Here is a 20089-nt window from a genome sequence, read left to right on the forward strand (position 1 = left end):
CCAAAGAGTGTGTTAACTCCATGGGGGAATGTATTAAAAATGGTGTACAAATAAATTTGGTTTTGTTATAACTAATAATAATAATATTTTTTTTTAAATGCAGATTTACCCCCCGATCTGTAGGCACCTACTATGTTATGTGATATCACATTGTAGTAATAGTCACTTTGGAGCATTTATCTACCGAAGAACACAATGACAATGGGTCTTTATTGAATTAAAATTAAATACATTATATTAATTATTTATTATAATATAAATTATATATAATATAATAATATTATTATTATGATAATATTATTTCCATCCATCCATCCATTTTCTGAGCTGCTTCTCCTCACTAGGGTCACACGGGCGTGCTGGAGCCTATCCCAGCTGTCATCGGGCAGGAGGCGGGGTACACCCTGAACTGGTTGCCAGCCAATCGCATGGCATATATTAACAAACAACCATTCGCACTCACATTCACACCTACGGGCAATATAGAGTCTCCAATTAATGCATGTTTTTGGGATGTGGGAGGAAACCGGAGTGCCCGGAGAAAACCCACACAGGCACGGGGAGAACATGCAAACTCCACACAGGCGGGGCCGGGGATTGAACCGTGCCGCCGATAATATTATGTATCAATTATAAATTAAAATATTATAGTAACAGTCAGACACGTGACAGCCATGAAAAAAAAGCTTTGTCAACACTTCCTTTAAAAAGCAATACACAGATTTAGCCAACAGATGGCGCTCTTTTTAAGTTCATCAAATGCTTCGAAGCAGTGGTTCATTTTAGGCCAATTGTCTCAAAGTGCTCATTGCTTCAGAAAGCCTCGGTTTCTCCATCCCTAGATGGCAACACACAGAAGTTGTCATCTGAATTAATAGGAAAAAAAAATAAAAATAAATCCACATATACTGTAGATGACTGGAAGCTCTGCAGCTAAGACACGCTATGAAATGAAAGCAAAAGACTGCAAAATAAATTAATATATTTTATAATATATTTCTTATTATATTATAAATGTTCATTTAATTAATAATTTAATTACATTGTAAATGTAGGAGGCGGTACAGTGGGGGCACTTTCTCCGGGCACTCCGGTTTCCTCCCACATCCCAAAAACATGCATGGTAGGTTAATTGAAGACTCTAAATTGCCCGTAGGTGTGAACGTGAGTGCGAATGGTTGTTTGTTTGTATGTGCCCTGCGATTGGCTGACAACCAGTTCAGGGCGTACCCCGCCTTCTGTCCGATGATAGCTGAGATAAGCTCCAGCACGCCCGTGTCCCTAGTGAGGAGAAGAGGCTCAGAAAATGGATGGATGGATGGATGGATGGATGTAAATGTAGGTCAGTGCTTTGGATAGTGTTTGGGCCAGCAGAGAAGGCCTGGAAGGCCCTGACTGAGCAGTGAGCACCGATGCTTTTTCCCAGCGCCAATCTTCAATCAAGGCGAGCAGATTGAGCATTTCAAAAGGAAAAGATGGAGATTGTGCCTTTCACGGACCAGCAGAGCTATCTCACTCAGGGCGCACTCCAGCCGCTCTGACTGAGGAGACAGACACGTTGACACATTCAATATGGCGGACGCACGGATGTTCCATGCCAAGGACCAACACGCTCGTTCATAAATCCATTTAAAATGGAGTGCGTTGTGCCTCTTTGAACACTGCACCCTCAGATTACATTTCTGAATGTACCCAAAATTTTTGCTCAAATAAGGCAAGCTGTCAACTATTTCGGACTATTAAGAGAAACAGGCTGGGTTTTATTTATTTATTGGTGCACGTGAGAGATGTTTTAATATTGTGTAGGTATCGTAGTTTATCATCATTAATCATATGTTTGTCATTGTGTCGTGTCTTTGCCACTGCATCCAAGGTTTCTCTATAACTACTGTCAACTTTTGTCTTTCATTTTTGCACATGCAAGGGGATTGGAAAATTGATAACATAGCTGATATTAACTGTGGGGTAATACAAAAACAAATGAACGAAAATGAACATGTGCAGGTCTACTAGTCTTTCCGTTTCTAGCCAAGCGTATCCTCCCGATCTGGACCTCCAATGTGGCAGATACCGATCCTGTGATCGAGAAATCTCGATACCCGTTTTGATAACTTGGCCCAACAGGGAAATAAACAAATTCTGCGCACAAATAGTTTCCCTTCCTCGTAACGTTCCTCGTGGTTGTACCATGAAAAAACACTGCTTTTATGCCATCAAAACAATATATTTCCAGATCTGCTGACATTAAAAACTGACTAACACATAAATGCTAAAATAGCTAATGATAATGACTGAAAATACGCACCTTACCTCTATGGTTTTTCTTGGGTTCGACAGAATTGTTGAACGCCAGAAGGCAAGGGCAAGGCAGCTTTATTAATATCACACATTCATTACAAAATGTAAGTCTCTAGGCTTTACATGATTTAAAATACAACATTTCAAAGCAATTTTAAAAAATACAGAAGTAATAAGTATACAGAAATAAAATACAGATTACTTAAATTAACTACTTGTAAAAGAACATCCAGTGCAGATAAAAGTTTAAAAAATTCTTTAGAACGTGGACCTGAATTTAAAAACAGCCACACTTGATATTGACTTCACTTCTGTTGGCAGTTTGTTCCATTTGTGTGCAGCATAACAGCTAAATGATGCTTCACCATGTTTGCCCAGAACTAGACCTGGGCTCCATTACAGTATCTGACCTGCATCTGCAGATCTCAGAGCCCTACTGGGGCATTTCTTTCATGTATTCAGGCCCGATGAACTTTAAAATCTATTCTCTAGGCGAGCTGACTGGGAGCCAGCGTGAAGACCTTACAATTGGAGTAATATGCTCTGATCGAAACTCCAAATCTCATTGCGTCATCGTTGTTCACAAATACGACTTCCCTTTCAGATCCATATCCAATGGACACGAAGTTCAATTGATGTCTATCAACATGCACGAAAAGGTCCCGAGGACCCATGTCTGATAATAGACAGGCAGTTGGCGAAACCTGTAGCTTGTAGTTTGGATTTGAAATATATCTTTCGTGACACCACTCCTGGAACCTTTCTGACACACCTCGTAATCAGATTATTAACTCCCATTCCCGAAATGAAACATCACATAGGGTGCCTGTAATCAAAGTAGACAAATATGGACACATTATGAACACATTTAATCAAATTTCATTTTTATTAAATAATCAAAGGTGAGCATAGTTACAGAAGACAATTGATGTCTGTTTGATCCACACAAAATGCGTCAATGTCAACACTGAAGAAATAACTTGAGGATGAATTACAAAGGACCCAGTTGAGACAAGCCAATGTGGTTTTAACCACCATAATAATCATAATGCAAATTTCATCTGCTTTTTTCTTCACGAGAATGTAATCATGTCCAAAATGGAAAATTTGTAGTGTCTTTTTGACAACTACATTTGATGTATCTCACATAAAAACATTTAAAAAAAACGTAAAAATTTGACATGACATTTCTTAATAAGATGACAATATATTACAAAGATATACATTTTTTAACAATAATTTGACACAGAGTATTATACTGATATTCAGGTACCTAAAGATGATTATTAAAATTAAAAACCAAAACAAGGATGTCCATGTGAGTTGAATGTGTTTCAAATTCCCCAAATGTTATTTATATATATATATATATATATATATATATATATATATATATATATATATAATCTCATCCTATCAATTATTGGTTGCATTTCCAGTTATTTGACAATTCCAAATTCAAATTTGTGGACACCAAGTATGCGTCCGTCCCATTGATTGTAACTGAGCAAAGTATTTTGTTCACCAAAAAAAACAAAACCTCCACTTGTTAGAAGCTGTTCCACAGCCATTTACAAATGCCACTATGGCTTCATGGAACAACTTAAAAATATGTTTGAATATATACTAAAATGTAAAGATTTGCTGAAATGTTCCCGTTCCAAATGACAAAAGCTGGTACTTGGACTTGTGAACTTAAATGTCAGAACATCAAACAAAATGATTGCATGTGTAGCTCACATTTATTCTCTTGACATAACGGTATAATGAAGGTGATAGTATTGCAGGTGTTGTTGTGCTGATGAGGTCACATTAGGACTAATAAGCCTGACCCGTCTCCACCTGCAGGAGTCCCAAAACACCCGAATGGTCGGACAGCTTCACCCTGCGCTGGCTGGACAGGCCCACGTTCTTGGCCAGACAATTCATAGCAGCTGGAGAGGACAAGAGAAGGCATTTTCTATTACACATCTCTATGCTATTGTTTACTTTACACGGATTGAAAATGCAGCGTCAGATTTAATTCGGACTTTTTTCTCCAACAATTTTCAACTCATATTGCAGTTGAACAAAATTGGAATTGGCCCTGGGAAAATATGCCTCGAAAGTGTTTTCGGTCACGAGTGTGTACTGATTGTGTACAATTGTGTGGAACAGGTTGAAGAAAAACTAAAGTCACTGCTTTGTATAAATTCTACTTTTATACCGTTTAAATTGTATTTTCTGTCCCCCCCCCCCCCATAACATTTGAAATCATCCAGGCACAAAATACAGAAACAAGCATTTGTTGTGTAAATGATCGTTTTCCTGAGACAAAATGTAATATTTAGCTGTGTGAAAGGTGATATACAGTGGGTACGGAAAGTTTTCAGACCCCCTTAAAATGTTCACTCTTTGTTATATTGCAGCCACTTGCTAACGTCATTTAAGTTCATTTTTTCCCTCATTAATGTACACACAGCACCCCATATTGACAGAAAAAAACCAGCCTTGTTGAAATTTTTACAGATTTATTAAAAAAGAAAAACTGAAATATCACACAGACATAAGTATTCAGACCCTTGTCACAGACATATTTTAAATAGTAGTAATTATGTTCTGAAGTTGTGTCCCTCAACATACACACAACCCTGTTACAAAAAGATTTTTTGCATCTAGAAGAAGAGAAAAAACAAGTGAGTTCAAACTCAGCAGAAATGACATCATCTAGCTAATTGCCCTGACGATGTGTCGACCTAAGGTAAGTCGTCTCGTCTCATTTTGAAAGTTAATGTTTGTTGGTGACCTGTTAGTATAGCAGCTAACACAACTAACATGTAAGCAAAAACTCCAACATTAGCAATGATTTGCAACCCTGTGACTGTAATTAGAGTAATATTAAAATCGAATTAGTCATAGAGTAAAATTTACCTTTATTTAATTGTTAAGGATTTATTCAGCCATATTTTAGAAATGTCTTTCATGTGCTTGAGTAGTATCTGCAACAGGGTTGTGTCAAACGCAGCAAAATATGCGATATGACAAATATCTCATTAAAAGTCTACCGTTTGATAGTTGATCTAGACGAGCCCATGCCCAAAGTCCGGCCCCCGGGCCAAATCCGGCCCGTGTTCATATTTCCACTGGCCCGAAGCCTCTGTCATAAAACCAATAATATGTGGCCCGGCAGTACAAAATACACGCGCAATTTTATATTTCACCACATGATGGCAGTAAACTTGTGGCTGAACTCTCGCGGGGCCGTTTTGAGCATGATCTGTTTTTTGCCCATTTCTAAAATGGCAACTGGAAGTAAGAAAAGGAAAGTTGATAGCGAGGGCCGACGTTTCCAGGACAAATGGAAGTCTGAATATTTTTTCACTGAATTTAGAAACAAGTGCGTCTGCCTAATTTGCCAAGAGACTGTGGCTGTGTTCAAGGAGTTCAATATAAAGAGGCACGACCAGACGGAACATGCTAATTACGACAAGCTAACTGGGAACGAACGCAGTGAAAAATTGAAGCAACTGGAAGCTGGTTTAACGGCACAGCAACACTTTTTCCCAAGAGCCAATGAGTCGAATGAAAATGCAACAAAGGCGAGCTATGAGGTGGCAACGCTGATTGCCAAGCACTGCAAACCTTTTACTGAGGGTGAATGTATTAAAGACTGTGTGATGAAAATGGTGGAGAACATTTGTCCTGAGAAAAAGCAACAGTTCGCCAATGTTTTCCTGGCTCGTAGCACTGTGGCACGAAGGATCGAAGAAGTTTCTTCCGATATTAAGAGACTGTTGGACGCAAATGGAGTGGAGTTTGAATTTATTTTGCTAGCCTGTGACGAAAGCACGGATGCATCCGACAGCGCTTAGTTACTGATTTTTTTTTAGAGGAGTGGACAGTGAAATGAACGTGCGTGAAGAGCTACTTGACCTCCAGAGCCTTGAGGACCAAACAAGAGGGAAAGATTGATTTGCTCCTGTTTGTTCCGCTGTACATGACATAAAATTAAAGTGGAATAAAATCACGCGGATTATTACGGATGGCGCACCTGCCATGGTTGGCGAGCACAGTGGATTATCAACCCTGGTGTGTAACAAAGTAAGCGAAGAAGGAGGTAAAGCTACAAAACTCCATTGTATTATTCACCAACAAGTTCTATGTGCCAAACATCTGAAATATGATCACGTTATGAAACCGGTGATAAAGGCTATTAATTATATTCGCTCCAAAGCCCTGTGCCACCGCCAGTTTCAACAATTTCTTCTGGATATCCACGCTGAATACGGAGATGTTGTGTATCACACTGATGTAAGATGACTCAGTCGGGGGTCTGCGCTGCAGCGGTTCTACTCACTCAAAGAGGAAATTGGACAATTCTTGGCAAAAAAGGGACAACCGATGCCAGAACTAACCGATCCTGTTTGGCTGTCTGATTTTGGATTTTTAGTTGACATAAACCGACATCTGAACAACCTGAACACGAGCCTTCAGGAACAAAATGCATTGATAAGCCAACTGTATTCACATATTCAAGCCTTTCGGACCAAGCTGCTACTTTTCAAACCCCACCTGTCGCAAACGCAGCCCAATACCACACATTTCCCATCTCTGCAAGAAATAATGACCCATTTTCCAGCGCACAATATCAGTGCGCAAATGAGGAGGTATGCCGCAAACATCTCATCTCTGACTGAGGAGTTTCAACAGCGTTTCAGGGATTTTGCAACTATTGAAAATGTTTTTCTTCTCCCGTTTCCGTGGATCTCAGTGACGTTCCAGCCCACCTGCAGCTGGAGCTCATTGAGCTGCAGTGAGACACGGAGTGTCGCAGCCGGTACCAACAACTCCCTCTTGTCAACGTTTACCAGCGGCTGGATAAAGACAGGTCCCAAGAGATTCGTACATTTGCTAAGAAAATGTTGAGCTTGTTTGGCTCGACATACTTGTGTGAGAAGGCATTCTCAGTCATGAGCGTGAATAAGAACCGCGTGAGGACAAGACTAAGTGACTCCCACCTGCGTGACATCTTGCGCATTAAAACCACCGCTTTTGAGCCAGACCTGCCCCATTTACTGCAGTCGAGATCTCAGTATCACCCTTCACATTAATGCAAACATGTTGTTTGTTGATTCTGATGAATAAAGTTTGAGTTTGAGTCAAATTTCATCAGAAGACTTTATTTTGCATTTCATTAATTTTCATTTTAACCTTCATTTATCCAGGTCAGGCAGTTATCACATCTCCCTAGCAGCAGACAGCATAGTAAAACAAAGTAAAATAAAAATAAATACAAAAAAGCATTCCCCTCGTCGGTAGCATGTAAAATTAATGCTGGCCCGCATGACAATTTTTTTACGTCAATGTGGCCCCTGAGCCAAAACGTTTGGGCACCCCTGATCTAGACAAATGAAATGATGCTGGTTTGTTTGGTCCCTTTTCCTGAAAACAAAACGTTGGTTCCTAAATTGTCTTCCAATTCTGGAAAGACCCATATATCACAGTCCAACTTAAGTCAAACATTTCCACAGAATTGCCTTGTGCTAGTACAACATGAAAATATGAAGTTGATCCCTGTAATTGCAGCATGAATGTAATTTTTGTGTGTGTGTGAAACAGACCGGCATAAACATAATCATTTGGTTGTTTTGTAATGTGAGTGGGGTCGCTCTGCGAAATGCAAACAATTCGAGGAACGTCCCCAGTTTATTTTGGTTTGATGATTCAAAGTGAGCGATAAGAAGACAGCATGTCAGATAAACCGACAAAGTGCAGCAAAGAGGTCATAACAGACAGCCCGTAATAATAACCCTGGGTTTCTGAAAGCTGGCACTAATGCTCAGCAAATTTCCCAAACGCGGCTCCTCCCCTGTCGAGATGCTGATGGCTCCTCTTTTTTTGAAATGACGAGAAGGAGAGGAGTGTTGACAGCAATGTGACATGACGTTGGTGTGTTTGTCTGCGGATAAGGAGTGCGTGTCCGTTAGGATGCTTCCGCGCATGGCGTACACACACACACACACACACACACACACACACAAAAAAGAATGTGTCGCACTTGGAGGAAGAAGAGCATCTAAGGGCGGGCAAGTCTGTCATCCAGGAGCACTTTGGGAACCTCGGCGGTTTAGTGAGGCCTTCCACATGAAGCTTTCTTTTCCCCATCAGACAGATTTACACCTTAAACCCCTGCTGAGCAGTCACACTGAGACTCCTCTGTGTCCAAGGTGGAGCCTATCGCGCGACACACAAACACGCATGCTCGCACACACCGCAGCTATTTTGACAGTAGAATATGCTCTTTAATCCGTCAGGTGCTTTTTGAATTAGAGCAAGAGTGAAATGCCTGAAGTAAAGTTAGTTTTGCAGGAAGAGTAAGTGGGGGTTGATGGAAGGCCTCAGCCGAACAATAATATGCAACCTGGAAAGGATCACGTTAGGCTTACCTCAATGTTGTATCGGTTTACATCCGGATTGGTAGAATCCAGCACAAAGACAGAGCAAAATCAAAGAACTCATCAGTGAACCGACAACGTTCTATGTGGACCCTTCTGCAAGTGTTTCTAAACATCTGCCCCGATTGTCTGCTCTTCTTCGAAACCCGTTATCCCGATGAAGCCCTGTACGCTTGCTTCTATATATTGCAAACCAATGGAAGCTGCTGCAGGAAAAACGTTGTTCATTGGAGCAACCGGGTTCCAATAATACTGTGTCATGTATAGTGATATACACAGTTTTTTTTTTTTTTTTTTTTTTTTTACCTATCCTCCATTATTCACTGACAAACTCACCTTTATAAAAGTAATCTTGGTGCCAAGGCACTGTTGAAGTGAGTTGAAGAGCTTCATTTAAACAAAAATAGTGTTTTGTAGGCGTCTCGTGGCAAATATAGCCAATTATGAACCATTTTAGGAGGGGCATCAACTGATTTTTTTCGCTATTCACAGAACCCCGCGAAGAGTGGGGATACATTGTATTACCCAAAGCAATGAGACGTTTCATCTATCCATTTCATTTAGCACTCTTCCACTTCCGGTGTCACGGTCGAGCTGGAGCTAATCCTAGCTGACTTTCGGGGTACATACCAGACGAGTCACCAGTCGATCGCAGGACACGTGCAGTATAGACCAGTGGTGAAGTCGTGACCCACTTTTACAGAAGTTAAGAACAATAAAGCATGTTTTGTTTAAAAATAGCCTCTGGAAATACATGCACAGTAGGTCAGATTTTTAAATGGCGTTCCAAATGAGTTTGACATACCGCCAAAAGCATATTGCTAGCTCTGTTCCCCACGAACCAGTAGCTGAGCTGCACTGTATTTATTTACGACCTAAACTAGTGACTAGACCACAAGTGAGTAACACTTCCTGTCGCTTATCTATGTTCCATGTGGGAACTTGCTACGCCTATGTACTGTAAAAACAATAAATAAATAAAATCAGAATATGACTAGGGCCAATGTATGTTTTTTTACTAGCTGTCCGCAAACTACCCAAAATGAGTCCGTGATCCACTTTTGGGTCCCGATCCACCAGTTAAGAAACAAACAGCCATTCATAGTTGCATTCACCTATGGACAATTTAGTCTTCGCTGAATCTAATGTGCATGTTTTTGGAACGGTTGAGGAAGCCGTCGTACCCGGAGAAAACCCAGGCAAGCACAGGGTGAACACACAAACGCAACACAGGAACCTCAAATCACACAACAGAGGCAGACGTGTTAACCGCTGTTTTCACCGTGCTGCCCATTCATTCACATTTGTATGTCAGCCTGTTCCACACAATTGATATTAAAACTGTTTATTGCTTCTCAAATAAGTCTGACAAGAGTGTGTACTATACAGCCTGCACATTTCAAATGCGCTTGAATGTGAACGTAATTGATAACAGAGATCCACATGGTAAAATGGGATGTGCGTACTTTTTTATTTGTATGTGTGTATTTTAGTCTTTTTTTTTTTTTTTACCTCCTGAAACGCATTCAACATGATTTTCTTCTAAAAAGGTACAGTTTTCTCGGAATCTATTAAACTTGAACAACGATGCGAAAAGGGGACGCACGGTGGTGAAAATGGTTCGTATGTGTGAGTCACCATTTGCAGTTCGAATCTCAGCTCCATCCTTCCTGTGTGGATCGATCAATCGATCAATCTGTCTGTCTGTCTGTCCGTCCATCCATTCATTCTTCCACCCAAACAGCGTAACGTCACAGCCTTAATGCATGTTGGAGTCAGGTTCCTTATCCGTCCACTAGACAGTGTGAGCCGTTCCTGCAGCCTTGTGTTCTGTCTCCTCAAGTCAGGCCACACGGCAGGTCATGCGATACCAATGGCCTGAACCAAATGTTTCTTTTAAAGGGGACATATTATGGACAATTGAACTTAACTGCTTGTATGCAAATAGTTGGGTCTCTGGAGTGCCCGCCCACCCATCTAATTCATCTGTCGGGTTGACACTGTTGGGTCAGTTTTACCAAACATTGGATTCAATTATTAATCTGTTGTGTAAGAGTTTCCCCGTTCACAACGTAAAACAAAATTCATTGATTTCATAACTCACCTATCGGTGTCAGCTGATGTTGTTTGATCAACAACACCGGGCTGGAGGTACACCACTGTTGGGTTGAAAAAGACCCGCCTTCTGGAATATGCCATTTTTGTTTCTGATACCCGCATTGTCATTCACCAGGGACTGGTACTGGCTTATCAATGCTAACGAGAAAATAGACTTCCAGAAGAAACGGTGTGGCACGTGGCGCAAGGTAGACGACTGGTGAGCAAATCTGACTCACAGTACAGAGGTCATGGGTTCGAATCCAGTCTTCCTGTTGACGTTTGCATGTTCTCCCCGTGCCTGCGTGGGATTTGTCCAGGTATGCCGGTTTCCTCCCACATTCCCAAAACATGCATGGTAGGTTAATTGAAGACTTGCAACCTTGTGTGACTAAGTGCAACTGAGAATGGCTGGATATCTTGAACCACTTTTTGGGTCACATTGGATTAACCCTACAGCAGTCACATTTAACCCAACAGCCAAGTCACATTCAACCCATTCTGGGCTATAGAATTCCAACCCAACACACAGGGTCACACCCATAATCCAGCCCAGCTCATCTAAAAGAACCACTGGCTGGGTCGGTCCATCTTTAGGAACGCGTTGGGTTACCCAAATAACCCATATTGGTATATTTTTAACCCAGCACTTTTAAGGGTGCATCAAGTGTAAAACTAAACAACCAAAAAAATGTTTTTTATCTGGTTATTTCTGAAAATGTGAGCATGCCGTTCCATAGTTGTGTACGGCAATGTGACTATGTCATACGCAGATCTGCACACTAATTGATGAGTGTAATTTGGTGGTTTGGCGATGAAGCGCCGACTCCTCCCTCGAGGAACAATACAATCCAGGCTGTCTTTGTGGGGGGGTTGCATGTGCTTTCCAGCTCGCACTTACGTTTCTCGACATTGCAGCCACCCCTAGCTCCGGTAACGAATGTGGCCAGCAGTATATGGGGCAGGGTGAGCAGTGGCTCGCTTGCAGGGCCAAACTCTCGAAACCATCTTATTTCAACAAGACAGAAAATATGTTGTGTAAAGTATTCTGTAATTCTTGATCCTTGGGCTATGTTGATGAAAGCATGTCACGGACATGTTATTAACACACCTGGGACTGTTTTGAATTGTAAAGGGAGAAGAAAAGCATAATACGAACACTGCAACGATGCATTATCATCAGCGAGATTAGTAACCGTTTTGCTTGTTTTTCATTCAGTATGTACGGAACTGAATCTTTTCATTTCAAAAGCATGAAATCAGTAAGCTTGTTCACAAAATGATTTTTAAATAACTGAACACCATTTTGCAGATGAAGAGAAATAACTGTTAAAACAATAATTGAAAGACCAGCATTATGACAATCAAGTCATGTCCATGTCCAGGGTTCGTGCATGTTAGTGGGAAATCCCAGTGTTAACCCTTAAGAACGGAAAATATTTGTACTGTACTACATTTTTCAACCTACTTTGACATTTTTTACATACTTATCATTATATCTATCCATCCATTGTCCATACCGCTTGTCCCCATTAGGGTTGTGTATAAACTGGAGCCAATCCTATCTAATTATGGGTGAGAGCTGGCGTACACCCTGGATTGGTGACCAGCCAGTCACAGGGCACATAGACAAACAATCATTCACACCCACACTCACATCTGTGGGCAATGTTCAGTCTTCGAATAACCCAAGAAGCATGTTTTTGAAATGTGAGAGGAAGCCGGGGTTTCGGAAGAAAACCCACACAAGCACAGGGAGAACCTGCAAAGTTCACACAGGAAGACCAGAGCTGAGATCAAACCCAGAACCTCAGCCAACCAACCGACCAACCCTGAAAACGCTGTTGGTGGTTCATCCCCGCTCATTCAAGAATGTTTGGGGTTTAAAAAAAAAAAAAAAAAAAAAAAAGTTGTTGTTTTTTTTCAATACAATTATAATGGCCGTCAACTATCTGCGGATTTTTGCTCGTTACGATACGATCCGACCCGGTCCCTATCCCCCATGAATAGCGGGGGTCCACCGTACATATGCAGCACAGTACATAGGAGGAAAAGAAGCTTAAGCCACAAGACTTTCTAGTAGCTTGCCCTACTCTGCATTTGACCAACAATCACCACGTCCATGGTACAGGGATCAAGTATAATGCTCTTTGAGATCCTGTCAGCAAACACTAGCTTTAGGCTGAGAAGTAAGCGACAAGTAGCATGCGAAGCCAAGACAGCAGCAGGACTTACTCTGGCCATACTGAGTGTACTGGTATCCCACGGCAGCCACAGCCGGGTCCACGCTGTAGTTGGTAGCGCTGTACGTTGGGGGACAGTAGGACTGGGAAGACGAAAGGCTGTCCGCCGTCTTACTGGAGGCCTCCGTGGAACGCTGGCTGCCGGGGGCCGACACGGCGTTGGGTGGAGGGGCTTCCAACATGCCGTGGAGCGGCGACACCGAAAAGTCGTGCTGGGCTTGGGACGAAACGCCACTCGGGTTACTCAGGATGCTCATCACCTGCAAATAGACAGCAGCAGAGGTTCACGTGATCATTGCATCGAAATAGCCCAAATAAGACTTAAATGAGCCGATATTAGTGGACTCAACTCAATTATGCAACTGGAATTATATTCTGTTCAATTCAAGTTTTAAGGAATTCTATGTTTCATGATTTCCTTGCATCCAGCTTACAGTACAGTAGAGTTAGGGGTGTCCCGATCCGATCTTTGAGATCGGAAATCGGTCCGATGTCCCCAAAAAAAGCAAGGATCAGATCGGACTGGATCTAAAATCTCCAATTTTCCAACTCCTGTACATGCGCCGCTCCAGTAGCATGCAGAGCCACGTGCTCACACCACCAGGTTGCTAAGGTGCTAGCAAGGGGTATGTAGCTTTTTTGGAAGGTGTTGCAGGCATCACAATTAAAATGAGAGAATATTTGCAAAGAACAATAGCGTTCATCTGTTTGAACATTAAATAGCTTGTCCTCTTAGTGTATTCAATTGAATATAGGTTGAAAAGGATGTCCGTGACCCTAGTGAGGATAAGCGGAACGGAAGATGGATGAATGAATGAATGAATGAAAAGGATGTGCAAATCCTTGTATTTTGTTTTTGTTTACATTTTACACAACAGCCTAACGTCATTGGAACTGGGGTTTGTACATTTTAGTACAATACATTTGCATTTCATCTTTAATAAATATTTCTTTTTAAACTTTTATTTAGAGGTTTTTTTTCCTATATTTAAGAGCAGTGTTAATGCGCATAATGTTGCAGTGGCTTAGAATAATATCAAGTGTGCACTTAAATGGATGGATGGTGGGATTTTACATGAAATCCACTCTGATGACTTTTAGCAAAGGATGTAATAATCAAATGTAAGGCAAAACTGAGTGAAAAGACGTACATTCCCATGCATTTCATCAAGTAATGCTTGGGCAGACCATCTCTCTTCCATCGCTTATTCTGTTTGTCTGTCTACACCTACAGCACATTCACAGCTTCATGTCTTACATATTCAGTTTTGGGTAAGTTACACCAAATATTTCATATGTAATATATTATTATTTACTGTCATTTGAAAAATATTCCAATCATACTGCATCTTGAAGGCCTCCAATTAAAAAGCTAGTTCCGTAGTCAGGGTACAACGCTTATCTATTGTGTTTTCAGTATTTGTACATCCATTTTCTATAGCACTTGTGCAAGAGGTGGGATACAACCTGGACTGATTGCTCGCCAATCGCAGGACACAAAAAACAAGCATTCACACTTACCGTACATTACATTCACACCTATTGACAATTTAGATTTTTTTTGGGGTGAGCACACAAATGTTGACCGCCCTCCTCGAATTTGTTTTTCTTTTATATGTTTGCAGCAGGTCTGATTATTTTATTTTGCGGCAGTTAAGCTCCTGGCTAAAGTGAAGCAGCATGTGTTCTTCAGCCGACGTCTCACAACCTCCCAGTATGATGGTCTAAATATAAACGCTCATCCTTTTTGATTGGTTGACACTGGAGTCTGCCACTTGACAGTATGCCCAATCAAAGGGCTTAAAGCTGCAAATGCTGCAACAGCAGCTGGGACTAATATTTACATTCATCTTCCCAACACACGCTGGAAAATGTGGGCTGTAAAGGAATGGAAATGGTTGTTTTGTTGATTTAGTTTTGGTTTGTATACCGTCGGACCAAAACATGAAAAGTACCCCACATTGCCTGTGCAATCATTTGAGATGAAACATACATATTATATGACTATGATCTATAGATTTGATTTTATTACAGCTTTTAGTATTTTGTGTGTGTGTGTGGGTTGTAGCAGTATATAAGTACGTCTTTGCAAAAATGCTCCAGTCTAACAGCATGCGAGGATATCTCTTGTGTACAGCCCCCATAAATTGTTTAGAGCGCGGCAGCGCGGTGACCGACTGGTTAGAGCGTCAGCCTCACAGTTCTGAGGACCCGGGTTCAAACCACCGGCCCCCCCTGTGTGGAGTTTGCATGTTCTCCCCGTGCCTGCGTGGGTTTTCTCCGGACACTCCGGTTTCCTCCCACATCCCATGGTGTGTGAAAGCATTTTTTTCTTGTTTTATTTTCTTGAGTACAAGAATAAAACCTTTTGAGTTTTTCCTTATTCCACTTCTGTTATTGACATTTTTGTGTTGTGTGTCCACCAGCACGGCATTAGACATCTCAGGAGATCGCTTTCATGCTTTTGATGCTCTTTGTGAATTGTGTGCTCATTAGGTTTGTCCGTATTGTGCTTTAAGGTAGTATAGAGGTTCATCATAATAAATGAGAATATTTAAGATCCATCCATTTTCTGAGCCGCTTCTCCTCACTAGGGTCGCGGGCGTGCTGGAGCCTATCGCAGCTATCATCAGGCAGGAGGCGGGGTACACCCTGAACTGGTTGCCAGCCAATCGCAGGGCACATAGAAACAAACAACCATCCGCACACACATTTACACCTACGGGCAATATAGAGTCTCCAATTCATGCATGTTTTTGGGATGTGGGAGGAAACCGGAGCGCCCGGAGAAAACCCACGCAGGCACGGGGAGAACATGCAAACTCCACACAGGCGGGGCCGGGGATTGAACCCGGGTCCTCAGAACTGCGAGGCTGACGCTCTAACCAGTCACCCACCGTGCCGCCAATATTCAAGATCATTTAAGTGAATTTATTTCAGCTGTTTAGTTCAAAAAGTGAAACTCATGTTTCACAGTTTTATTAAACAGGAAACTATAAATTCCTACCTTATTTTGATTGTCTCTTAATTTGTTTTGTGAGTTTTTTTTAATGATTATTTCTTATTGTTAGCCTAACAGGCTAATAGTCCAAGTCATTTCTTAACATTTTCAGAAAACCACAAGAAATGCAACAAACGAGAAGAGTCTAGTTGCCTCGATTCAACCTTTGCGGATGATCATGATCTGGATGACTGACAATCTTCACAGACATAAAGAAACAACCTATTTTTAGCACGTACAGTGGTATATTCGATTGATATCATGACAGTAACTTAAAAATGACTTGGACGATTATGCTATTAGACTAACATTATGTCCTGTTTTATTGTCTTGAGATGATGATTTTTATACTTCTACTACTATAATCATCCAAATGATGAAAACAAAATAAAATCATGAAATGAAAATAGTTCACTCTTTGTGTCTGCGTTCTTTATATAATACATGAGTTCCACTATTTGAACTGAACTGTTAGTATAAATCATGTTTTGCACGGTGTTATAATTCTGCTACCTCATGACAGGGCGGTTATTTGACTCACCTTAATTTTGGGCAGTTAATGGCTATTATTTGATGTCATTCTTTATTGTGATTTTTAATCCTAATGGGATGACTACCCAATATACAAAGGTGCTGTTTGTTCTCTTCCTTCAGTCGAATTCTGTCTTTTTTTTTTTTAATTGGTAAATGTATAAAATGATGCTTCCTTTCTTACATACCTATCAAATTACAGGAGGTTTGGCCATTTTACATCCACTATATAAATATGTGTGTGAGAGCGAGCGAGAACACTGGGGGAGGGGGTAATATGTGTGAAGAGGCACCCCCGCATCCCCCTAGCCCACCTTATCTCAGGCCGACAGTTGTCTGGAAACATGAGCAGAGGCCTGAGCTCGCGAGGCAGGCAGGCCTGGGGATATGGATCAAAGAGACACAGCCAGAGAACCAAAGCAGCTCTGATCCCCCAACCAACGATTCTAGCTTGCCCCTCGCTCGCTCTCTCTCTCTCTCTCTCTCTCTCTCTCTTTCTCTCTCTCTCTCTCTCTCTCGCTCTCTCGCTCGCTCTCCCACGCTCTCTCTTTTAGCCTAACATCAAATAGCAAGCAAGAGAGCTCCACCATTCCAGTGCAGGCTACTAAATCTTTTTCTCACAACAAACTCAAGAGGAAATGAGCTCTTCTCTTCTTTTTCTTTCTTGTATAATGCATTGACGTTTTGGGGTCACTGTAGGAAGTGATCATGTCACCTTCAGTGACCTGATTTGAAAACCGTAGATTCAAGTCATATGTGCTCTTTTTGGTGAAAGGAACGCAATCACAATATTCTAAAGCTTTAAAGAAATGTTTACGAACAGAGGATTGCATCGTGTTTGTCTTTCCGCAATGCTTTGAATTGGCAGCAGTCTCCACATCAAAGCAAACATCAATTTCCCCTCTTTCAATTTGTGAAGCGGAGGCTCAGGGAGTGTGACGTATATTTCAATTACAATATGACTGTTTCAAATTGTGTTTTTTGCATGTCTGGTGTGCGGGATGTCCGTGGCTTCTGCGCTATTCAGAAAAAAGGGAATCAGTGCTGTGACACCATCTCATGTAAATGCTTAAGAATGCAATGAAAGGATGAAGAGCAGTTTCAACTCGACTGGCGGTTGAATAGTCAGGGAATGCAAATGAATTGAGCGTTCTTGATTTCTCCCGCATGGGACTCGTATGTTAAAGCTCTCCTTTACAGGCAGTAAGCTTCCAAGTACTGTATGCCCAAGATATGAGCTCGGAGGTGCAGCCTTTTAAATTACATCAAAACAACTATTCATTTTAGCAAAGTTTTAGTATTGAATCAAATAGTGTAACTATATTTTACCCAAAGGGCTCATAACAACAATGTAATTTCTACAAAGCCTCATGTAGACATTTGTTAATGCTTTCACTAGTTTGAATTCCCCTTCCATCAATTTAAAAAAAAAGAATCTTTAATGTCCTTGAAAATACCCAGAATGTCCTTAAAACAAGCCATTGCAGTTGGTCTTTTTCACCTAGCCGTTGAGAACACTGGATTTCCCGTTAATATTCAATATGTAAATTAGTTTTGCACTGATTGGACTACTGTTTACCTTAATTAGAATATTGTGTATGACCGAGGCAGTAGTGTGCACACCGAACGCGTATTCGCTTCTACACCCGACAGCTGTAAGCAAGTAGTACTTTTTCCTCGCTCACCATTCTCCAGGCCGGCTCATTTTTCAGCACGAGATGCCGGATGCCCACAAATCGTGACGATCATTGTATTCGCTATTGTTTGAGGACAATGTGAGTGACAAAGCATATTCTCGAGGCTGATAGGCTGTCACGACGTACCGTCACACGAATTGTAGTTCAGTGGCCAGGGACTTGATTATTAATTGTCAAACCTACGTCACAACAATGGCGATTTCAAATCCTGTCGTTTGCAAGCGGTTTGGATCGCGGTTTTAAATCGACAAATTGCACAGATGTTAAACTTAAATCAGGTCACAGACACATTTTGACCTATGTTATGCATAAAACAGTAGAAAAATTTGGATTTTGATGGAAGGGGACATTTAAGCAATGTAAGTAGTAGTTGCTAATCTAATTAAATTCTTTTCCCAAAACCTTATCTTGAGACCCAAACTGGAAATGTGATTGCCTAAAACAATACTTTGTGTAGTGCAATAACTGACAAATTGTAAAGAGGACAAAGGTACAATAAACATTAAATTAAAAAGCCATTTGCCAAGAAATTGTATGCTTGCTTGATGATCAGTACCAATGCGACCCAATAAAAATTGACCCTTAGATCCTGACCTTAAGTTTGGGAACTCCTGAATTAAATAATAGCCTTGACATTTTGTTAATAATAGTCAAATTGTCCATTGATCAATTCTTATGATCATTCCCTTGTGCACATAGGCTCTTGTGGCGTTCTCAAGCAGAAATAATCGTATTTTATTGTCAGAGGAGCCTAATAGGCAAGTACGAGCAGTCAAATCCATTCGCAAGTAAACCAATAACCATAACAATATACAGTATATAATGCACCCCCTCTGTATGGTAATCCCTAGTGTAAAGCAAGGCTGCCTTCTTTAGGGATAGAGATTTTACTAAATGAAGGGAGCCATGTCTCTTGATATACATGCAGCGTTCTTTTTGTGGTATTAAGCTCCTACAAAACGATTAAACATGCGCTGTAGCGACACCTCTGTTATCCCCAACTCTGCCGCAACAACAGCAAATCCCTTTTTTGTCAGAAATCCTCACCTCGCCTGTCTTGTCAACGAAAACGGGACGAATGTGAGTCTGGCAGCTTGGGGAAAAACTGAAATGGACGCTTAGTGTAATTGCTGGAATTTGTCCGTATTGTCATTTGCATTGTGGTAATATTTTCCCTTACTTAATTACATCCAGTTTTGTCTTAAATCACTCGAGTCATTTCTGCCACAGACTTCCAGTACTTTCATTTTATTTATTTATTTGTGTGTGTGTGTTTTTTTTTTTGTATTTGCGTGTGTGGTTGTTTGTTTGTTTGGGTATTCGGGGGTGGGATTAGGCTTGTAGTTACAACCTAAAAAAAATTTTAACTGGGTGCAGCAATTAAAAAAAAACATTTGTGTAGTGGAATTTCCGTACAGTGCTTCCAAATTCCAATTTCTATCCAGCATCATGAACTCTGGAGCCTTCCAATCCACCTCACTCCACCAACACACATCAACACACCATCCAAAACATGCAACTGCATACACTAGACAGACCTACAAATCTTTTTTTAACATGGACTTTGATAGTGTTTCATCTTATTCCACCTCAAGAGAGAAAGTAAATGGATTGCTTGACCCATGACTCTTCATAATTGCTTCACCCTGCTGTAACAGCAAACCTGCATTACCCAGCCCCATTTAAGGGTTCTGATTGGATAAAACTTCAGTCATCAGCCGAGTCTGCGGCAAGGATCTGTGTTAGCAGACAGGCCCAAACGATAGAAAAGTGTCAAGTCTTACCTGG

General features: G+C 41.1%; 1 protein-coding gene across 1 annotated transcript in view; it reads right to left on the reverse strand.

Annotated features, from left to right (window-relative positions):
• Positions 1 to 3206: 3206 nt before the first annotated feature.
• LOC133414443 (paired box protein Pax-7-like) overlaps positions 3207 to 20089 on the reverse strand; it is a 43755-nt gene continuing 26872 nt past the window's right edge. Inside the window, exons 8-9 of the mRNA XM_061699835.1 lie at positions 13065 to 13332; positions 3207 to 4232 (exon numbers count right to left, since the gene is read on the reverse strand). Of these exons, the coding sequence (XP_061555819.1) occupies positions 4117 to 4232; positions 13065 to 13332 (384 nt within the window). The 3' untranslated portion in view covers positions 3207 to 4116. The remainder of the gene's footprint in view (positions 4233 to 13064; positions 13333 to 20089) is intronic.

This window comes from Phycodurus eques, chromosome 1 (genome assembly GCF_024500275.1).
Source record: "Phycodurus eques isolate BA_2022a chromosome 1, UOR_Pequ_1.1, whole genome shotgun sequence".
NCBI lineage: Eukaryota > Metazoa > Chordata > Actinopteri > Syngnathiformes > Syngnathidae > Phycodurus > Phycodurus eques.